Source organism: Pongo abelii, chromosome 16 (assembly GCF_028885655.2).
Source record: "Pongo abelii isolate AG06213 chromosome 16, NHGRI_mPonAbe1-v2.0_pri, whole genome shotgun sequence".
NCBI lineage: Eukaryota > Metazoa > Chordata > Mammalia > Primates > Hominidae > Pongo > Pongo abelii.
The window spans coordinates 26,595,524-26,610,822 of NC_072001.2; the positions used below are offsets into that span (position 1 = coordinate 26,595,524).

Here is a 15,299-nt window from a genome sequence, read left to right on the forward strand (position 1 = left end):
TGTTTGTAGAACCAAAATCCACGTATGTTTTCACCTCATGTCAAACACTGAAATAATTGCCAACCCTCAAAATAGGCTTGCAGGTAGATCTGTATTGTGAACTTACCTAAGGCTAAACACAAGTTTTAACAATCACAAGGGAAAAAGTGAAATGGATAGAAGTAATTGCATACAAAAAGTTAGGGAGCTGTATGTCCTCCACTCAAAGCCATTACAAGGTTTACAACAGCAACTGGGAAAATGCTTGCAGAGAATACAAGCAAGGATTAGCATATAAAGTCTTTCAATGAAAAGGTAAAAACCATCAGAGGAAACAAATGAGAAAAATAAATGAGTAATCAGATAACTTATAAGATTAAATACAGAGAACAAACAAACATTTAGGAAGTATTCAATTTTTAAAAAAGTAATTGAAAGGACAAGGTTTTCCCAAGGGATTTAGCAAAAACTATTTATAAGAGATAATGTATAATATTGTCATATTTGCAAGGTGCGCTAGGCACTTTTATTAATCTGCTGATAGTGGCAGTGGCATACATTGGTTTGATACATTTGCAAAGTAATTTGACAATATTTATCAAAAGCTTTAACCCTTGGCCTAACAATCCCTCCTTTGGCATATTCATCCTCAAGAAATAAGTCTAAATATGGAAAACCGGCTCTGCACAAATATATCCTTAGGAGTACTATTTATAGTTTTATAAAAATTGAAAACACCTAAATCTACAGCATTCAGGAATTTGTATTTATAGAGTCATTGTGTTGATATTTGATGGATCATTAAGAAGAATCAAAAATTGTGTTTACAAATAATTTGTAGCAACTCTAAAAATTATTATGCTATGATGACATGTGATGTATGCATTTGATCAGAGCTGTGTGAGAGAAATTCTATATAGACGCACACAAAGACTGGAGGAAATTTCTGAGTCTGTCAGCCTTGAAGTGCTGGGTATGTTTGGTGATTTCTTTTCTCTTTTATATAATCCTGGCTGCAAATGTGGTTGATGCTAAGGTAGGAGGCCTAGAGATAAAATCGTTCATCTCCTGCATAATGGTAGTAGTCATACGAGTGAATCAGACTGCCAAAGAGAAGAATCTAGGGACAGACACAGAAAGGGATGTGGAATAAAGCCTGAAGAATGCATATATTTAGGGGCAGGAGGAGAATAGGAGCCTTCCAGGCTTGGAGTAGGAGAAGATGAGGAAAGGTGAGGCCTCTTGGAGTTTAGGGTGTGGGCAGCTTCAGAAAGAAGGCACCTGCTAGTGTGGGGGAGCAATCAGAGGAGCTGATTAGAGAGGGTAACTGGGTTCTCACTGGCTGGCCCTCAGGCAGCTCCATCAGAATCCAGAAAACAAGGAGTGGGAGGATTGGAACTGAGAAAGTGGCCTATTGAAACAAACAGGGGGAAACAAAGGCCACACTTGCCTTGCTCTAAGAAAAACAAAATAGGTCGGGTGCAGTGGCTCACGCCTGTAATCCCAGCACTTTGGGAGGCCGAGGTGGGTGGATCACAAGGTCAGGAGTTCAAGACCAGTCTGGCCAATATGGTGAAACCCTGTCTCTACTAAAAATACAAAAAAAAAAAAAAACTAACTGGGTGTAGTGGCGCACACCTGTAGTCCCAGCTACTCGGGAGGCTGAGGCAAGAGAATCGCCTGAACCAGGGAGGTGGAGGTTGCAGTGAGCCAAGATCGTGCCACTGCCCTCCAGCCTAGGGACAGAGCGAGACTCCATCTCAAAAAAAAAAAAAAAAAAAAAGAAAGGAAAACAAAATAAGACAGAAAAGGCAAATATAGCGCTGAATGTGGCATGATAAATGGCATATTTTCTCACTCTGTCGTGGTGGTGGTGGTAGGACTCCAAAATGTGTTGAGTGGAATGTTCATATCCGAGAATTAACACTGGGACTCGTGGGCAAGAAAGCAGACTGGTGCTCCTTTGAGGCTCTCATTAATGCCTCTTCTGTGGCCGAAGCAGAAGCCCTCAGTGTGTACCGCTGCTTTCTCCGGGACTGGACTTGCTTCTCTGCCTCTCTCATTCTTAGGGTGCCCCTGAGCTAGCCCAGTCACTCTAGAGGCAATGCCTCCAACATCTGTGTTCAGGGCTGGACTCCAGGTGGGCTGAAAAGACAACTGGTAAAAGCCTTTCTTGCCTAGTAAAGCCTTGAGCCACATCTCCCCTGTCTATAAGGAAGAAGGGGATAATCATTCATTAAAGAATAAACAAGGTATTTGGCATTTTTCTGGATTCTAAGCTAAAAACTAATACGTTTTTCCAAGTTCTCAACTGAGCGTTTAGCCTTAGAAGAGCATCCTCATCACTATCTTATAAATAGACTGAAAAGCACCCCCCTCCTCATTCTTCTATAAATACCGCTAGCAGACAGAAGCAAACTGCTTGGTGGTGGGTCACCCCTTTATTCACAGACTTTTCCATTGCATGTTGTTGAACTATGGAAGTCAAAGCAAACTCTTTAGTCTGCCGTGTTGTTTCTCCAGTGTAATATCCTTGTCTGTTTCCCTTAGGTGCCTATCCTCGACTGTCACTGAGTTTTCGGTTGAAGAGGAACATTGGATACTTCATTCTTCAGACTTATATGCCCTCTATACTGATAACGATTCTGTCGTGGGTGTCCTTCTGGATCAATTATGATGCATCTGCTGCTAGAGTTGCCCTTGGTATGTGCTATTTTTAAGTGATATTTAAATGTAAAGTAACCGTATCATTACAGTATTCAGAGAGTTCAAAGGCTGTAGTTCAACTACCATTTTTTGACAGCGTGACGCAAGCATTGCCCGTATAGTCACTTTTTATTTTGAAACACTAATTTCACGCACGATTCCCTTGATGTGTTAATTTAATTATAAGGCTCAAATGTGAATTTTCATGTCCATGAAAGGGAAAATATGCTTGCAGAATATTTGCATGATAAAACTATTTTTGACACTAATTTTAAAGCAAGGATTAACATCTCCTGTTCAAAATTATTCCATGGCCCAGAAAGAAGACTTGAGTAATTGTGCATTCTTCTTTTTTAAGTCAGAAAAATGGTCAAATATTACATCATAGAATTGGAATTACACAATTTAATGAGCATTAAAATATGGAATTCAATTCTGAATGATTCCCAAAGGCTCTAGTGATCTTTTCTGACCATTGGTTATTTGACAATTGGATTATTAGCTGATGTACAATATGTATTATAGGTTCCAATATTATTTTTAGCATTTTGATTATTAAGGGAAGGCTTATATTTTCAGAAACATTATTCTCTATTCAGCTGATTAATATGAAACTGCATAGAAAAAATAATTATTTAAATACATTTACATAAGTACAGAGCTGATGCAATCTGCAATCCATCCCTTTGGATAGGGTTGAATTTATTTCCTGAAAGTGAAAGTGTCAATAGTGCTTATGAAAATTGATGGAAAAGAATTATCAACACATTATCTGGCAAAGTACCTTACAAAAAAATATTAGAATTCAGGGTTCCAGTTATCCCTTCTTTCCTGTTTTTTTGTTTTTTTTTTGAGACAGAGTCTCAGTCTGTCACCCAAGCTGGAGTACAGTGGCACAATTACGATTATGGTTCACTGCAGCCTCAACCTCCTGAACTCAAGTGATCCTCTCAACTCTACCTCCTGGATAGTGGGGACAACAGGCACACACCACCACACTTGGCTAATTTTTAAATTTTTTGTAGAGATGGGGTTTCGCCATGCTTCCCAGACTGGTCTTGAACTCTTGGCCTCAAGCGATCTGCCCACCTCAGCCTCCCAGAGTGCTAGGAGTATAGGCATAAGCCACCACACCCAGCCCTTTTTCTGTTTACCAACTTTTCCCAGGACTTTAAATTGAATGACATGTTTTCTTTTCTAATAAAATGTAAGTACATGTGTGTATCTGGATGACAAACATGTGACTTGCATAGTTGTAATCAAGATCAGATTTATTTCCCAGGAAATAACACATAATTATGACTTGAGAAAATCAGGTAGCTATTCCTAAGGGTGTTAAGTGGATAAGAAAAGCACTCTATGAAGAGTAAAGCTGCAAAAAACTGAAAGTGCTGGTTTAATTGTTAGTATTTCTAATAGATATCATAAGCACAGTTCTCTAAAATAAAAAAATCTCCAGGACTTTTCTACAGCCTGCGGATCTTCCCCAGTAATGTCAGTCTTTATGTAGCTTTTACTTTAAAAATATGTATATTACTAGATTACTCTTTGTTAAACTCTTTTTTTCACTTGGAAAATTTAGAGATACATTTGTAGGGGCAGATCTAAATTATGCAGAGCTGTTAGCTTATACAATTTCAAGCACCCCCTTTTAAGAAAAATAATATGAAATATACAAACACAAAGTTGCTGGGACCCCTCCCCAAGCCTAGAAGAGGCCTATGAAAGTGGAGACCGACCTGAAGCATCTGCTACAGAGAATTTGCCGTCACTGCCATAATTAGTGAAATATGAGTACCAAGGAATCATGATTATCTGATATCACAAGGGGTGGGGTGTACTGAAAATGTGCATATCTGAATTTTCCAGCCATTACATTCTGTCCCTCCCTAATTGTAAAGTATTGCCTTCTATAGTATTAAATCGTTAATACCCCAGAAGTGAGTTAATTCAACCCAATTTCATTAAGGTATATGAAAGTAGATTCCACTTTTTCTTCATGACAGCATTATTAATATAAACAAACCATGCGTCTGTGGCTTTGCTGGGATGAAGGCATGGGCTGGCTAGGGTTGCTGAGGCTTCAACATTGGAGGATTGATGCTTGTGCTCTGGGAGGCAAGCATGAGAGCCAGAGTGAAGGGGATATTCACTAGAGTTAGGATGACCCCTAGGTCAAGAGGGCAGCTGTGATCTTAGGGTTGTGGGTCTGGCCAGACAAGAACCCAACAGATCCAGCTCTCAGAGTGTGACACCTGCACATGCATTCCCTCTGTCCCTCCTGCCAATACAAGACTGAGTCTAGATCTACAGTCACTGGGAAATGTCAGTTGGTGAATTCAGAAAAAGTATGACGCAGTGTCAGGAGCACTGAGTGTCATCATCATCATCATCATCATCATCATCACCATCAGTGCAACAGCCAGGATTAATAAAGGCTGAAAATTATCACATAGTTAGGTGCCACATTTTCTGCTAAAGCCATTCATGTAGTTTTCTGTTCTGGAGAAGATTCACAGCACAGTACAAAGTATTATTGCTCCAGTTTTACAGAGCACAAAAATGAAATACGGAGAAGCTAAGTAACTGGTACGAAGTCATATAATTACCAAGTTTCAGAAGAAAGATTTCAATCCAGTTAGTCTAACTTCCAGACCTTCTCCCTTAACTACTGCATATAATTCCTAAAGTGTCAGTAAAACTACAGTAAAGAGTTATTTGGTCTACTATGTTGTAAAAGCCATGGATTTTTTTAAGAAAAGAAAAAAGCTAACCAAACATTATTATGAACTCTTATTATTGAGGAATCCCTCATAACCATTAAGATGCTACTGAGCTCCATAGGATACAGCTATAGTTTGGAGGGCTTTCATTGGAGAAATCCCCCTTCCTGCCACCCCTTCCCAAGCACCTAGTCTTGTAGCACAGCTTTGAAATGCTCACAGTGCTTTTTGCATTCATCCTAAGGGACTGCATTGTGATCAATACACATTGCTTCTAAATGCATGATAAAAGGTGCTGCCTCTGCACAGGCAGGGCGGGTGGGGCTCGGCAGAGGCCTCTATTGAGGGCTCACCGTTGGGCTCTGGGCGCTGTTGGACCTGGACTCAACGTGGGAGGACTCAGGGCCTGTTCTGCTGGCTCTTCAGACAGCCGTGCTCCTCGGCTGCTCTGTGGGCTTCAGCATGATATGCTTCTGCTGCCCAGGGTCTGACCATCAGATACATTGAACTGTTAGCGTTAACGACCACCAAACTTTAAAGTGGGAAGTTGTAATTAGATGGCCTCCCTCAAAACCCTCAGTGAATACAGGTTGGGTGTCCCTTATCCAAAATGCCTGGGACCAGAAGTGTTTTGAAAATCAGATTTTTTTCTAATTTTGGAGTATCTGCATTATACTTACAGTTTGAGCATCCCTAATCCAAAAATCCAAAATCTGAAATGCTCCAATTAGCATTTCCTTTGAGCACCATGCAGGCGCTCAAAACTTTCCAGATTTTGGAACATTTCAGATTTTGGATTTTTAGGTTAGAGATGCTCAATCTGCAAAAGTACTGATACTTCTAAAGGTAAAAATGTATACTGATAAAATTTAGGCCAGATTATTTTTATCATGAGGAGGAGAAACAAAATATTTTGACTAAATAATGCAAAGAAATTATATTTTTACTTTATATTCATTTTTATAAATACAGCTTTCAAATACAATATTTCATACATAATCTAAATGACAAATAAGTTGAGGCTAGCAATTTACAGAAAGACTTACAAGCCTGGTGAACGTACAAAAAAACACGAAAGCCACCACCCAGCCATTTCCTGTACTGCAGTTGGATGATTTCCCTTTAGAGAGCAGAAGGTCAAGGCAAGGCCAGGAAGCCTAGAGGCTACCGAAGAATGATTTTTCTGTAATGATGATAGTCATATGATTATTTGTTGTTAGTGTTAACATTGCCAGTTACTATTTATTGGCACATCAGAGCTTTTCAGACATTGCCATTAGATTTCCAACAGCTTGAAATGATGGCTACAGACCCATAGAGGCAGAGCTGGGCTTTGGGTCTGGGCCATGTGGCTCCCCTTTACAGGCTGTGGACCACCACAATACAGCACCATCCACAGTATCCCACATAGCAGGTAAAGCAATAGAAGGAGTTAGTAAATGCATTGGCCTCTTAAGCTAAGAACTCATGTGGCATGTGGGTCCAAACTAGAAAGACCTGAAGCACTTACTGTGAAATCTTATTGTTAGGGATTCCTGAGCCTGTGCCAATCAGCCTGGATCCAGGGTGCTAGCCCAGGTCCCTCTGGGGTTCATTTACCAGGCTGAGTGCCTGTGAGATGTGCTGGCTGTACCTATTCCTGTGTGCCTTCAGCCCATTGTCTGGGACATCTGCTGAGGCCTGTGTCATACATGTCCATTCAAAATAGCCAGCAGGAGAGGCAAAGCCGTGACTGAAGCAAAGCGCTTGGTCTTCCCAAATCCACGTTGAAGGGGGAAAAACGGTAGTGGCAACAACATTACAAACTTTTTGAATAATGGTGAGAATGCCTAATTTTGTAGCATTTGCATGGTGTTTTCACATTTATTTGTAAACAGTAATTATCCCATTGCCATTTTCAAATTTAAAAAGTCCCCAGGTGCACATGAATGTGATGTTAAAAGAGAATCTTAAAATATTCTGACATCTTGGATTTCCATACATTCCGTCAGCAACCATGGTTTGCAGTTCTACATAAAAAGAGTTTCTCAAGTCTTCAATTCTCTTCTTAGCTTTTAGTAGCAGTTCAGAGCTCAGTGGAGGGAGCGCTTGTGTTGGAGATGGAAGACTGGGCTGTCTAGCCTGCTCTCCAGCTGATTCCCAGGCCAGCTGAGCTCTGCAGTCTCGAGGTCCTCCCTGTGGGACACAGAGGATGAGGATGCTGCCTCCCAGGATAGGACGGGAAATCAGAGGGGATGAAATTGGAATGCTTAGTAAATTCAAACTCTGCCCTGGAGGGCTGGGCTGGGACCATGTGCAGAATGGCCTGGGCTGCGTCCCAGAGTACATATCGGGACAGTGCTGAACTGTAGGGCTGGCACTACCTCTTGGCCTCAGTGATGTCATGTGGGTTTTGGGTTACTGAGGATGAAGGATTATGGTTAGGCTCTCTCCTTTGAAAGTCTCCTTTTTGAGGGAAGCCTGACAAAGCAATGCAGAGGAACCTATTCTCTTTATTGGGTCCTGAAACCCACATCTTCACATTCACTGGCATCAGTGGCATAGCTAGAAAAGAGCTCAGCCCTCAAAGCTGTCTTGCTTCCTTGAGACGTATTAATATTTCAAAAATACGGTCTCCAAGAGAGCATGTCAGCTGCAGTACTACCATCCCACCCTACCACAAGGGAGTGATCCGTGCCTTTCCTGTAAGCACAGCTTAACTTAACTCAACAAGCTCTGGGCATGTCACTGACTTGCCTCCTGGTGTCTATGATCTCAGATGATTTAGTGCAGAATCTTGCGTCTATTGCTATGGGAGGGAGAATTGCAATACATGGTCCTTACATGGTTTTAGACTCAATTGAGCTCTATTTGGGAAACAATGAGATCATCCATACAATACTATGTAAAGAATTCAACATAACGACATTTAAAAAAAAGGATCTGACGAGTTGCCCCAGAGTATGGTGGGATTCTATAAGATGAATGAAATCATTAACCCTTAACTTGAGCAAACATTTCCTAAGCAGCTTATGTACAGATTCTTTCTTAGTTGAGGAGGGAAGTCGCTCTGTGAGATCATCTTCCCTCAGAAGCTTCACTCAGCTATTTCTTTCTCTTTGAGCTCAGGACTGGATCTCATGGCTAATAATTTTAAAAATCATTGCCTCATTCCTCTTGCTTCCAATAAGCATTGTAGTAGGAATTATTTTCTTCTCACAGGCTGCCTCACTGAACTCTCGCTCATAGCCTTGCCTCTGCAGCCACAGACACCTCAAATTCATTCTTTTTCCTGGAGGTTTCTCATCTAGACACATTGTGCTTTATGCTAAATTCTGGGCTTATTTTTATTTTTTCCAGCATTCATAAAAACCACATTCTTTTTTCCTCCTCTACATATCTCTTCTTCTACTCTCAAAATTGCATCCTCTGTGATAGCAAGGTGTAGTGGGCAGGGGGACAGGTGGGGGAGGGAGATGCCCTGCACGGCTTCACTTCCCCAGGGTACAGGTGTCAGCTTGCTGTTCTGAGTGGTGACATGCGATCCAAATGACAAGATGTATGCTCTGTTGCATTCCAGTCACCCCGCAGTATTCAACCCATTATCTCCGACTACTTAAAGCTGTTTGAGGAAACATGAAAGGAAAGTGAAAAGTGAAGACCAGTGTGGCAAAGCTTCAGCCTCTCACCACTTTGTTTCTTTTCTAGGGATCACAACTGTGCTGACAATGACAACCATCAACACCCACCTTCGGGAGACCTTGCCCAAAATCCCCTACGTCAAAGCCATTGACATGTACCTTATGGGCTGCTTCGTCTTTGTGTTCCTGGCCCTTCTGGAGTATGCCTTTGTCAACTACATTTTCTTTGGAAGAGGCCCTCAAAGGCAGAAGAAGCTTGCAGAAAAGACAGCCAAGGCAAAGAATGACCGTTCAAAGAGCGAAAGCAACCGGGTAGGCTCTCCACCGCCTTGACCCCACCTGGCCCCTGCAGCTCAGCAGCTACTGCATTTACTCGCATGATCTTTCTTTGTTTTTTCCCCAGTAGTGTATGTCAAGCCACACACCCTTCTTGTACATGTGATATAGCCCTTATGACATGGCACCCAGGTGTTTTTTATTCAGGGGTTGCTCAAACCAGTCCAGTGGAGTCCTGGCCATCTAGCTAGGACTGGCCAGAGTTCACTGAAACCAGTGGTTGTAGGCTTACACAAAAAGGACTATTGGATTGGACAACAAAATTGACTTTTGACATTTCTGTGCACATTGACCCTGGCCCGGTTGCTTTTTGCCCAGGTAAAGCATTCCCCAACAATTGCTTTCATTACTCCAGTCTACCCGCAGGGCACAGACCTAGGCTTTCTTCCTCTCACCATTAAGCTCCTTAAAACAGTGACTATCTGGATGGGCAGCCTATTGAGAAGTGGAGCGCATTCTTGAATTTGGGTGAGGGCATTTGGACTGGGGCTGGTTAATCTCTGGCCTGGTGTTGAACACAAGGGAGAGGGTCAACATGGAGCTGGCAATGAAAGACTCCCTTGCCCTTTCTGAATTCTCCACTTACAGAAGTGAGTAACAGGGCCTAATGGTTTTTAAATATACTTGCATCAGCTTTGTGTAGGACTTGGGCAGGCTTGATGATCATAATCTGAAATATTTCCTCGTGCATGTCACAGGGTTTCCTATAAAACCAGCATTAGTGTTGATGCTGCAGAAGCCAAAATCATCTATAGTTTCCTACAAAGAGAACAAAACCTGTGGGTCTGGAAAGAATGAAACGTTGGGGTGGAGAGTGTGAATTTGTTCTACGGAAGCATTTTTCCAAAATGTGTCAATATTCCTTTAGTTGTAAAATTATCAATTTGATGATCCAGCATGCTGCCATTCTTTGCACTGGAGCAGGCACACCATCTCTTGTCCACCTGCCCAGTGGCCACAGTCCTCTAGAGAAAAAGCAAAGTCCAAAAGGAATGCACAAGGCAGGAGCAGTGCTCTCTCTGGAAGCTCTCATAGATCTGCCGTGGCCCCGGCCCCTCCCAGTTGTGTTCTGCAAAAAGCCAGGGTTGGGCAGACCTAGACAGTTTGTTTTATGAAGTCCATGAATTTTCTAAAGCCCTTGCACACCCTCCTCCAGCCCAGCCCAACTCAGCAATGCTGTTACATCCTTCCAACCACAAAGCCACTTTATCTTTAGATGTCATTTCGGCTTATATAAAAGCAGTATGTTATTTTGATTATAAACAACATTTGAATGAAAGCACATTATAGTTCCAGTATAATTTTTAAAATTTATCCTTCCACCTCTTCTATCCCTTCAAATCCTCAAGGATATATTTCTACCTATTTACATGTTGGGTTTCTTCCCACTTTTTTTTTTAATTCTTCGTGTTAAACTTACTGTTAGGCCATTCTTCTGTTGCTATAAAGGAATACCTGAGACTGGGAAATTTACAAAGAAAAGAGGTTTAATTGGTTCATAGTTCTGCAGATTTTACAGGAAGCATGGCAATAATGTCTGCCCAGCTTCTGAGGTGGTTTCAGGAAGCTCACAATCATGGTGGAAGTCAAAGTGGGAGCTGCAGGCACGTTACATGGCAAAAGTGGGAACAAGGAGGAGGGGAAGATGCCACATACTTTAAAACAGCCAGATCATCTCATGAGAAGTCACTGACTATCACAGACAGCACCAAAGGGATGGTGCTAAACAATTCTTGAGGAATCTGTGTCCCCACTCAAATCTCACGTCAAATTGTAATCCTCAGTGTTGGAGGTGGGGCCTGGTGGGAGATGATTGGATCACAAGGGCGGTTTATCATGAATGGTTTAATACCACAATACCACCCTGCTTGGTGCTGTCCTCGTGAGATGTGCCTGCTCCCCCTTTACTTTCTGCCATGATTATAAGTTTCCTGGGGCTTCTGCAGAAACCGAGAGGTGCCAGCACCATGCTTCCTGTACAGCTTGCAGAACTGTGAGCCAGTTAAACCTCTTTCTTTATAAATTACCCAGTCTCAGGTATTTCTTTCTTTCTTTCTTTCTTTTTTGAGATGGAGTTTCACTCTTGTTGCCCAGGCTGGAGTGTGATGGCGTGATCTTGGCTCACAGGCACCTGCCACCATGCCCAGCTAATTTTTATATTTTTAGTAAAGACAGGGTTTTGCCATGTTGGCCAGGCTGGTCTCGAACTCCTGACCACAGATGATCCACCTGCCTTGGCCTCCCAAAGTGCTGGGATTACAGGCGTGAGCCACTATGCCGGCCCAGTCTCAGGTATTTCTTTATAGCAATGAGAGAATGGCCTAATACACCTACCACCAGGCCCCACCTCCAGTACTGGGGATTACAGTTCAACATGAGATTTGGGCAGGGACACAGATCCAAACCGTATCACATACTTATTTCTCAAGCCTGTGGAGATTTTCTTGCTCTATCCTGTGCCCTCCATGCCTTTAATGGGTCCACACCTCCCAGCGAACACAGTAGCTCCTTGGAGGACTGCCTGTGCCCATAGGCCTGGCAGAGGCCCACGAACATTCATGAACCCATGGAAGCACATTAAGTGAATGTAAATGGCTCCTTCCTTTCAGCACAGCATAAAAAGAGTTGGTCAGAAAACTGAGGATCTGTGAATAAAACCAGATTTTTCACAGGCAAAACTATCTTGAATTTCTTAGTGGAAAATATACTTAGTATCATACTGTTATGTTTCTAAATAGGTCCTCATCCTACTAGGAACACACAATACGCTTTGGTCATGCTGTTTCCAAGGAAACTAGAATTCATCACATCATTATTGTTTCCATCACAGAGGCGCACATATCCACACATACACATACAATGCTGTCTTTCCAAATTTCCTCTTAATTTAAACAGATTATAAATTTTTTTCTTCTAAATGTGACTGTTTAAAACAGTCAAATTGTGGTGCTGCAGAAATACCTTTCTGGGTACGAGGCTTAAAATCTAAGATAAAAACAAAAAGACAAAAAAACTCTAGCATCCATAGAGAAAATTAGCAGGATGTAGAAAAAGTATATTATAAATTAAATGCAAAAGAAATTTTTCGTTGATTCATGAGTCCATGTTTATTGTTTGGTTTTTCAAAAATCTGTTTCTCTGTTTTCTCGGCAATCTTAGTAAGGCCTTTATATATTTACATGGTTAAGAATCTGTATTGTAGATCGGTACTTAAGGTTTGAAGTCAACATATGATTATATGTATGCTAATTCTAAATGCATATTTGATGCTCCTAAAGATAAACATTAAAAATTGTTCCTGAGTACACCTAAGACTTTAGTGATAATTTTTAAGTAGAAATGTAACTCCCAAAAAGTTTATATCAAGTAATGTGGATGAATGAAAGGAACATGAGAAAAGAATCAAATTTTACGTGAAACAGAAGTGGTACTGTATACACAACCTAACAGCTTCTACAGTCCTTTGTTTCTTTTTTTAACTATCATTTTAGCTTCAAGGGTACATGTGCAGGTTTGTTATATGGCTAAAGTGCATGTCACAAGGGTTTGGTGTACGGATTATTTCCTCACCCAGGTAATGAGCGTAGTGCCCAAAAGGTAGTTTTTTGATCCTCTTCGTCCTCTCACCCTTCACACTCAAGGGGTCCCTGGTGTCTGCTGTTTCTTTTTTTTCGTCCATTCATACTCGGTGTTTAGCTCCCACTTATAAGTGAGAACGTGCAGTATTTGTTTTTCTGCTCCTGTGTTAGTTACCTTAGGATAATGTCCTCCAGCTCCATCAATATTGTTGCAGAGGACATGATCTTCTTTTTATGGCTGCATAGTATTCCATGCTGTATATGTACCCCACTTTCTGTATCCGGTCCACTGTGCATGGGCGTTTAGATTGATGCTCTGTCTTTACTATTGTGAATAATGCTGTGATGTGTCAGGGATGGCACCTGGGATTGCGTGTCAGTGTGGTCAGCAACACCCCTGCAGCTTTCCCCTGACTGACAGCTGCTGGCTCCACAGCAGGGACTTGGCTTGCCATTGTCTTTCTTGAGACCACTTTCTGTGTCATGTAAGACATCTCAAGAGAAAACAGTACCCTTATGGACACTGTAGGCCACCAGTAACTGCCTCTTGGTACTATGGTTTTAGTGACCCTACTGTAAAATATGAGTAGATTTTCCTTATATTTAGTATTTATGCCATATTTTAACCTAGTAATTGATTCATGAATGCTTAAGACATTCACATATTCACTTAGTATCTCCCCAGACTAGTGGTACCATGTAAGCCTTGACCTTAATTTATTTGTGCATACCATCTGTTTGTTCCTGAGTTGTTTCTATACCCAAGAGTTCATCTTTGGTTGTAATTCATGCATTATGGTACAAGCCTTGCGATATTTTACAAGTTTACCAATTAGTATTTGAATTTCATGAGGTGGTAGAGAGTCATAATTCTTGGCAAGGAATCAGAGCTGCAGACTCAACATCATTCTTACTAAAGAGCAAGATTTCATTCTTCACGTGGCAAGTCCTTTCTCATTCTTCTAAAACGACAGTATTTTACTTAACTAGAAGCTGGAAGAAAATTAGAGAATGAGATATCAACTGTGTGCCAATCTGATGACATATTTTAGGAAAAAACAAAAAATCTCTCTGTGCTATATTCTGAATGAGATGTTTTTAGTCTTTGAATGTTTGCACCTGTCAAGGTTATAGAGCAGGAAGAAAAACTTCATTGAAATCAATGGTTCTAATTATAGTAGATATGAGATGAACCCTTCAAAATAAAGAGTATTCATGAAATGGTTTAAAAATTGCAAGTCATCTGTCATTCTATGAAGGGCATTTCAGCCTTGTATTTCACCCACAATCTCTTCTTTCTACTTTAAGACTTAAATTCTAGATAATAGAAATGGAAATATTTAAGTTATTTGGTTCCTAAGATTTAACAGATTTTTAATAACCCTTTAGTTCTTTCAGAAAAAAAAAATCCATGAGTAATTTTGGTGGAAATTTTCTACATACTGGTTCATGCTTAAATGAAAACCATACAAATGTAAAACCATAAATAAAGCAGCCAAACTATTTCACACTAAGATCTTATTAATTCAATATATATTCAGGTTCCTTTTCACACTAGAATGAGAGTTACCTGCACTGTTGTTTCCATTACAAGTGTTCACCCACTCTGAAATAAGAATAATGTAAACTTGTGTTGGTTCTTGAGTTCTTTCTCACATGTGCTATGTCCTAAGACAGCTACCAGCTAGTCATACATGTCCAAAGCCCCCAAGAGCACTGTAGTTTTGTAAATTATTAACAACATAGGTGGGGAGGTGGGTTTGACTTCCCGCAGTCTAAGTTTTCTTCACTAGAGTTCAAGGGCACAGCCTTAGAGACCCACCTTCGTGAGGTCGTTTCCCAAACACAGCACTGGCCACAGCGCTGGGGAAGACAGGACATGATTCATACAGACTTGTATCTAAATCTTGAAAACTCAAGTCAACATTTATTTTACCCGATGTCTTGTGTCTTCACTCTCCCTGTGCAGTTCCTGAAGTCCCCACCTACGTGATGACCCATTCCCCTTCCATTGTCCTGTCCTCTCTACCTAGAATGCCTTTCTTCTTGGTCCACATTTTCCCTCCAAGATCTAAGCCAGATGTTTTCTCCATGACATTTTCCTTGGTTGTTTTTTGTTTTTTTGTTTGTTTGTTTGTTTGTTTTTGTTTTTGTGACAGAGTCTCGCTCCATCGCCCAGGCTGGAGTGCAGTGGCGTGATCTCAGCTCACTGCAACCTCTGCCTCCTGGGTTCAAGTGATTCTCCTGCCTCAGCCTCCCAAGTAGCTGGGACTACAGGTGCCTGCCACCACACCAAGCTAATTTTTATATATATATATATATTTTTAGTAGAGACAGGGTTTCACCATGTTGGCCAG

The 15,299-nt window shown here is 41.2% G+C and overlaps 1 protein-coding gene across 3 annotated transcripts in view; it reads left to right on the forward strand.

Annotated features, from left to right (window-relative positions):
* GABRB3 (gamma-aminobutyric acid type A receptor subunit beta3) overlaps nucleotides 1-15,299 on the forward strand; it is a 225,778-nt gene that overhangs the window by 200,242 nt on the left and 10,237 nt on the right. For all 3 annotated transcript variants that reach the window (NM_001131305.1, XM_009249619.3, XM_054531027.1), the window contains 2 exon segments: nucleotides 2,530-2,682; nucleotides 9,096-9,340. In NM_001131305.1, the coding sequence (NP_001124777.1) occupies nucleotides 2,530-2,682; nucleotides 9,096-9,340 (398 nt within the window).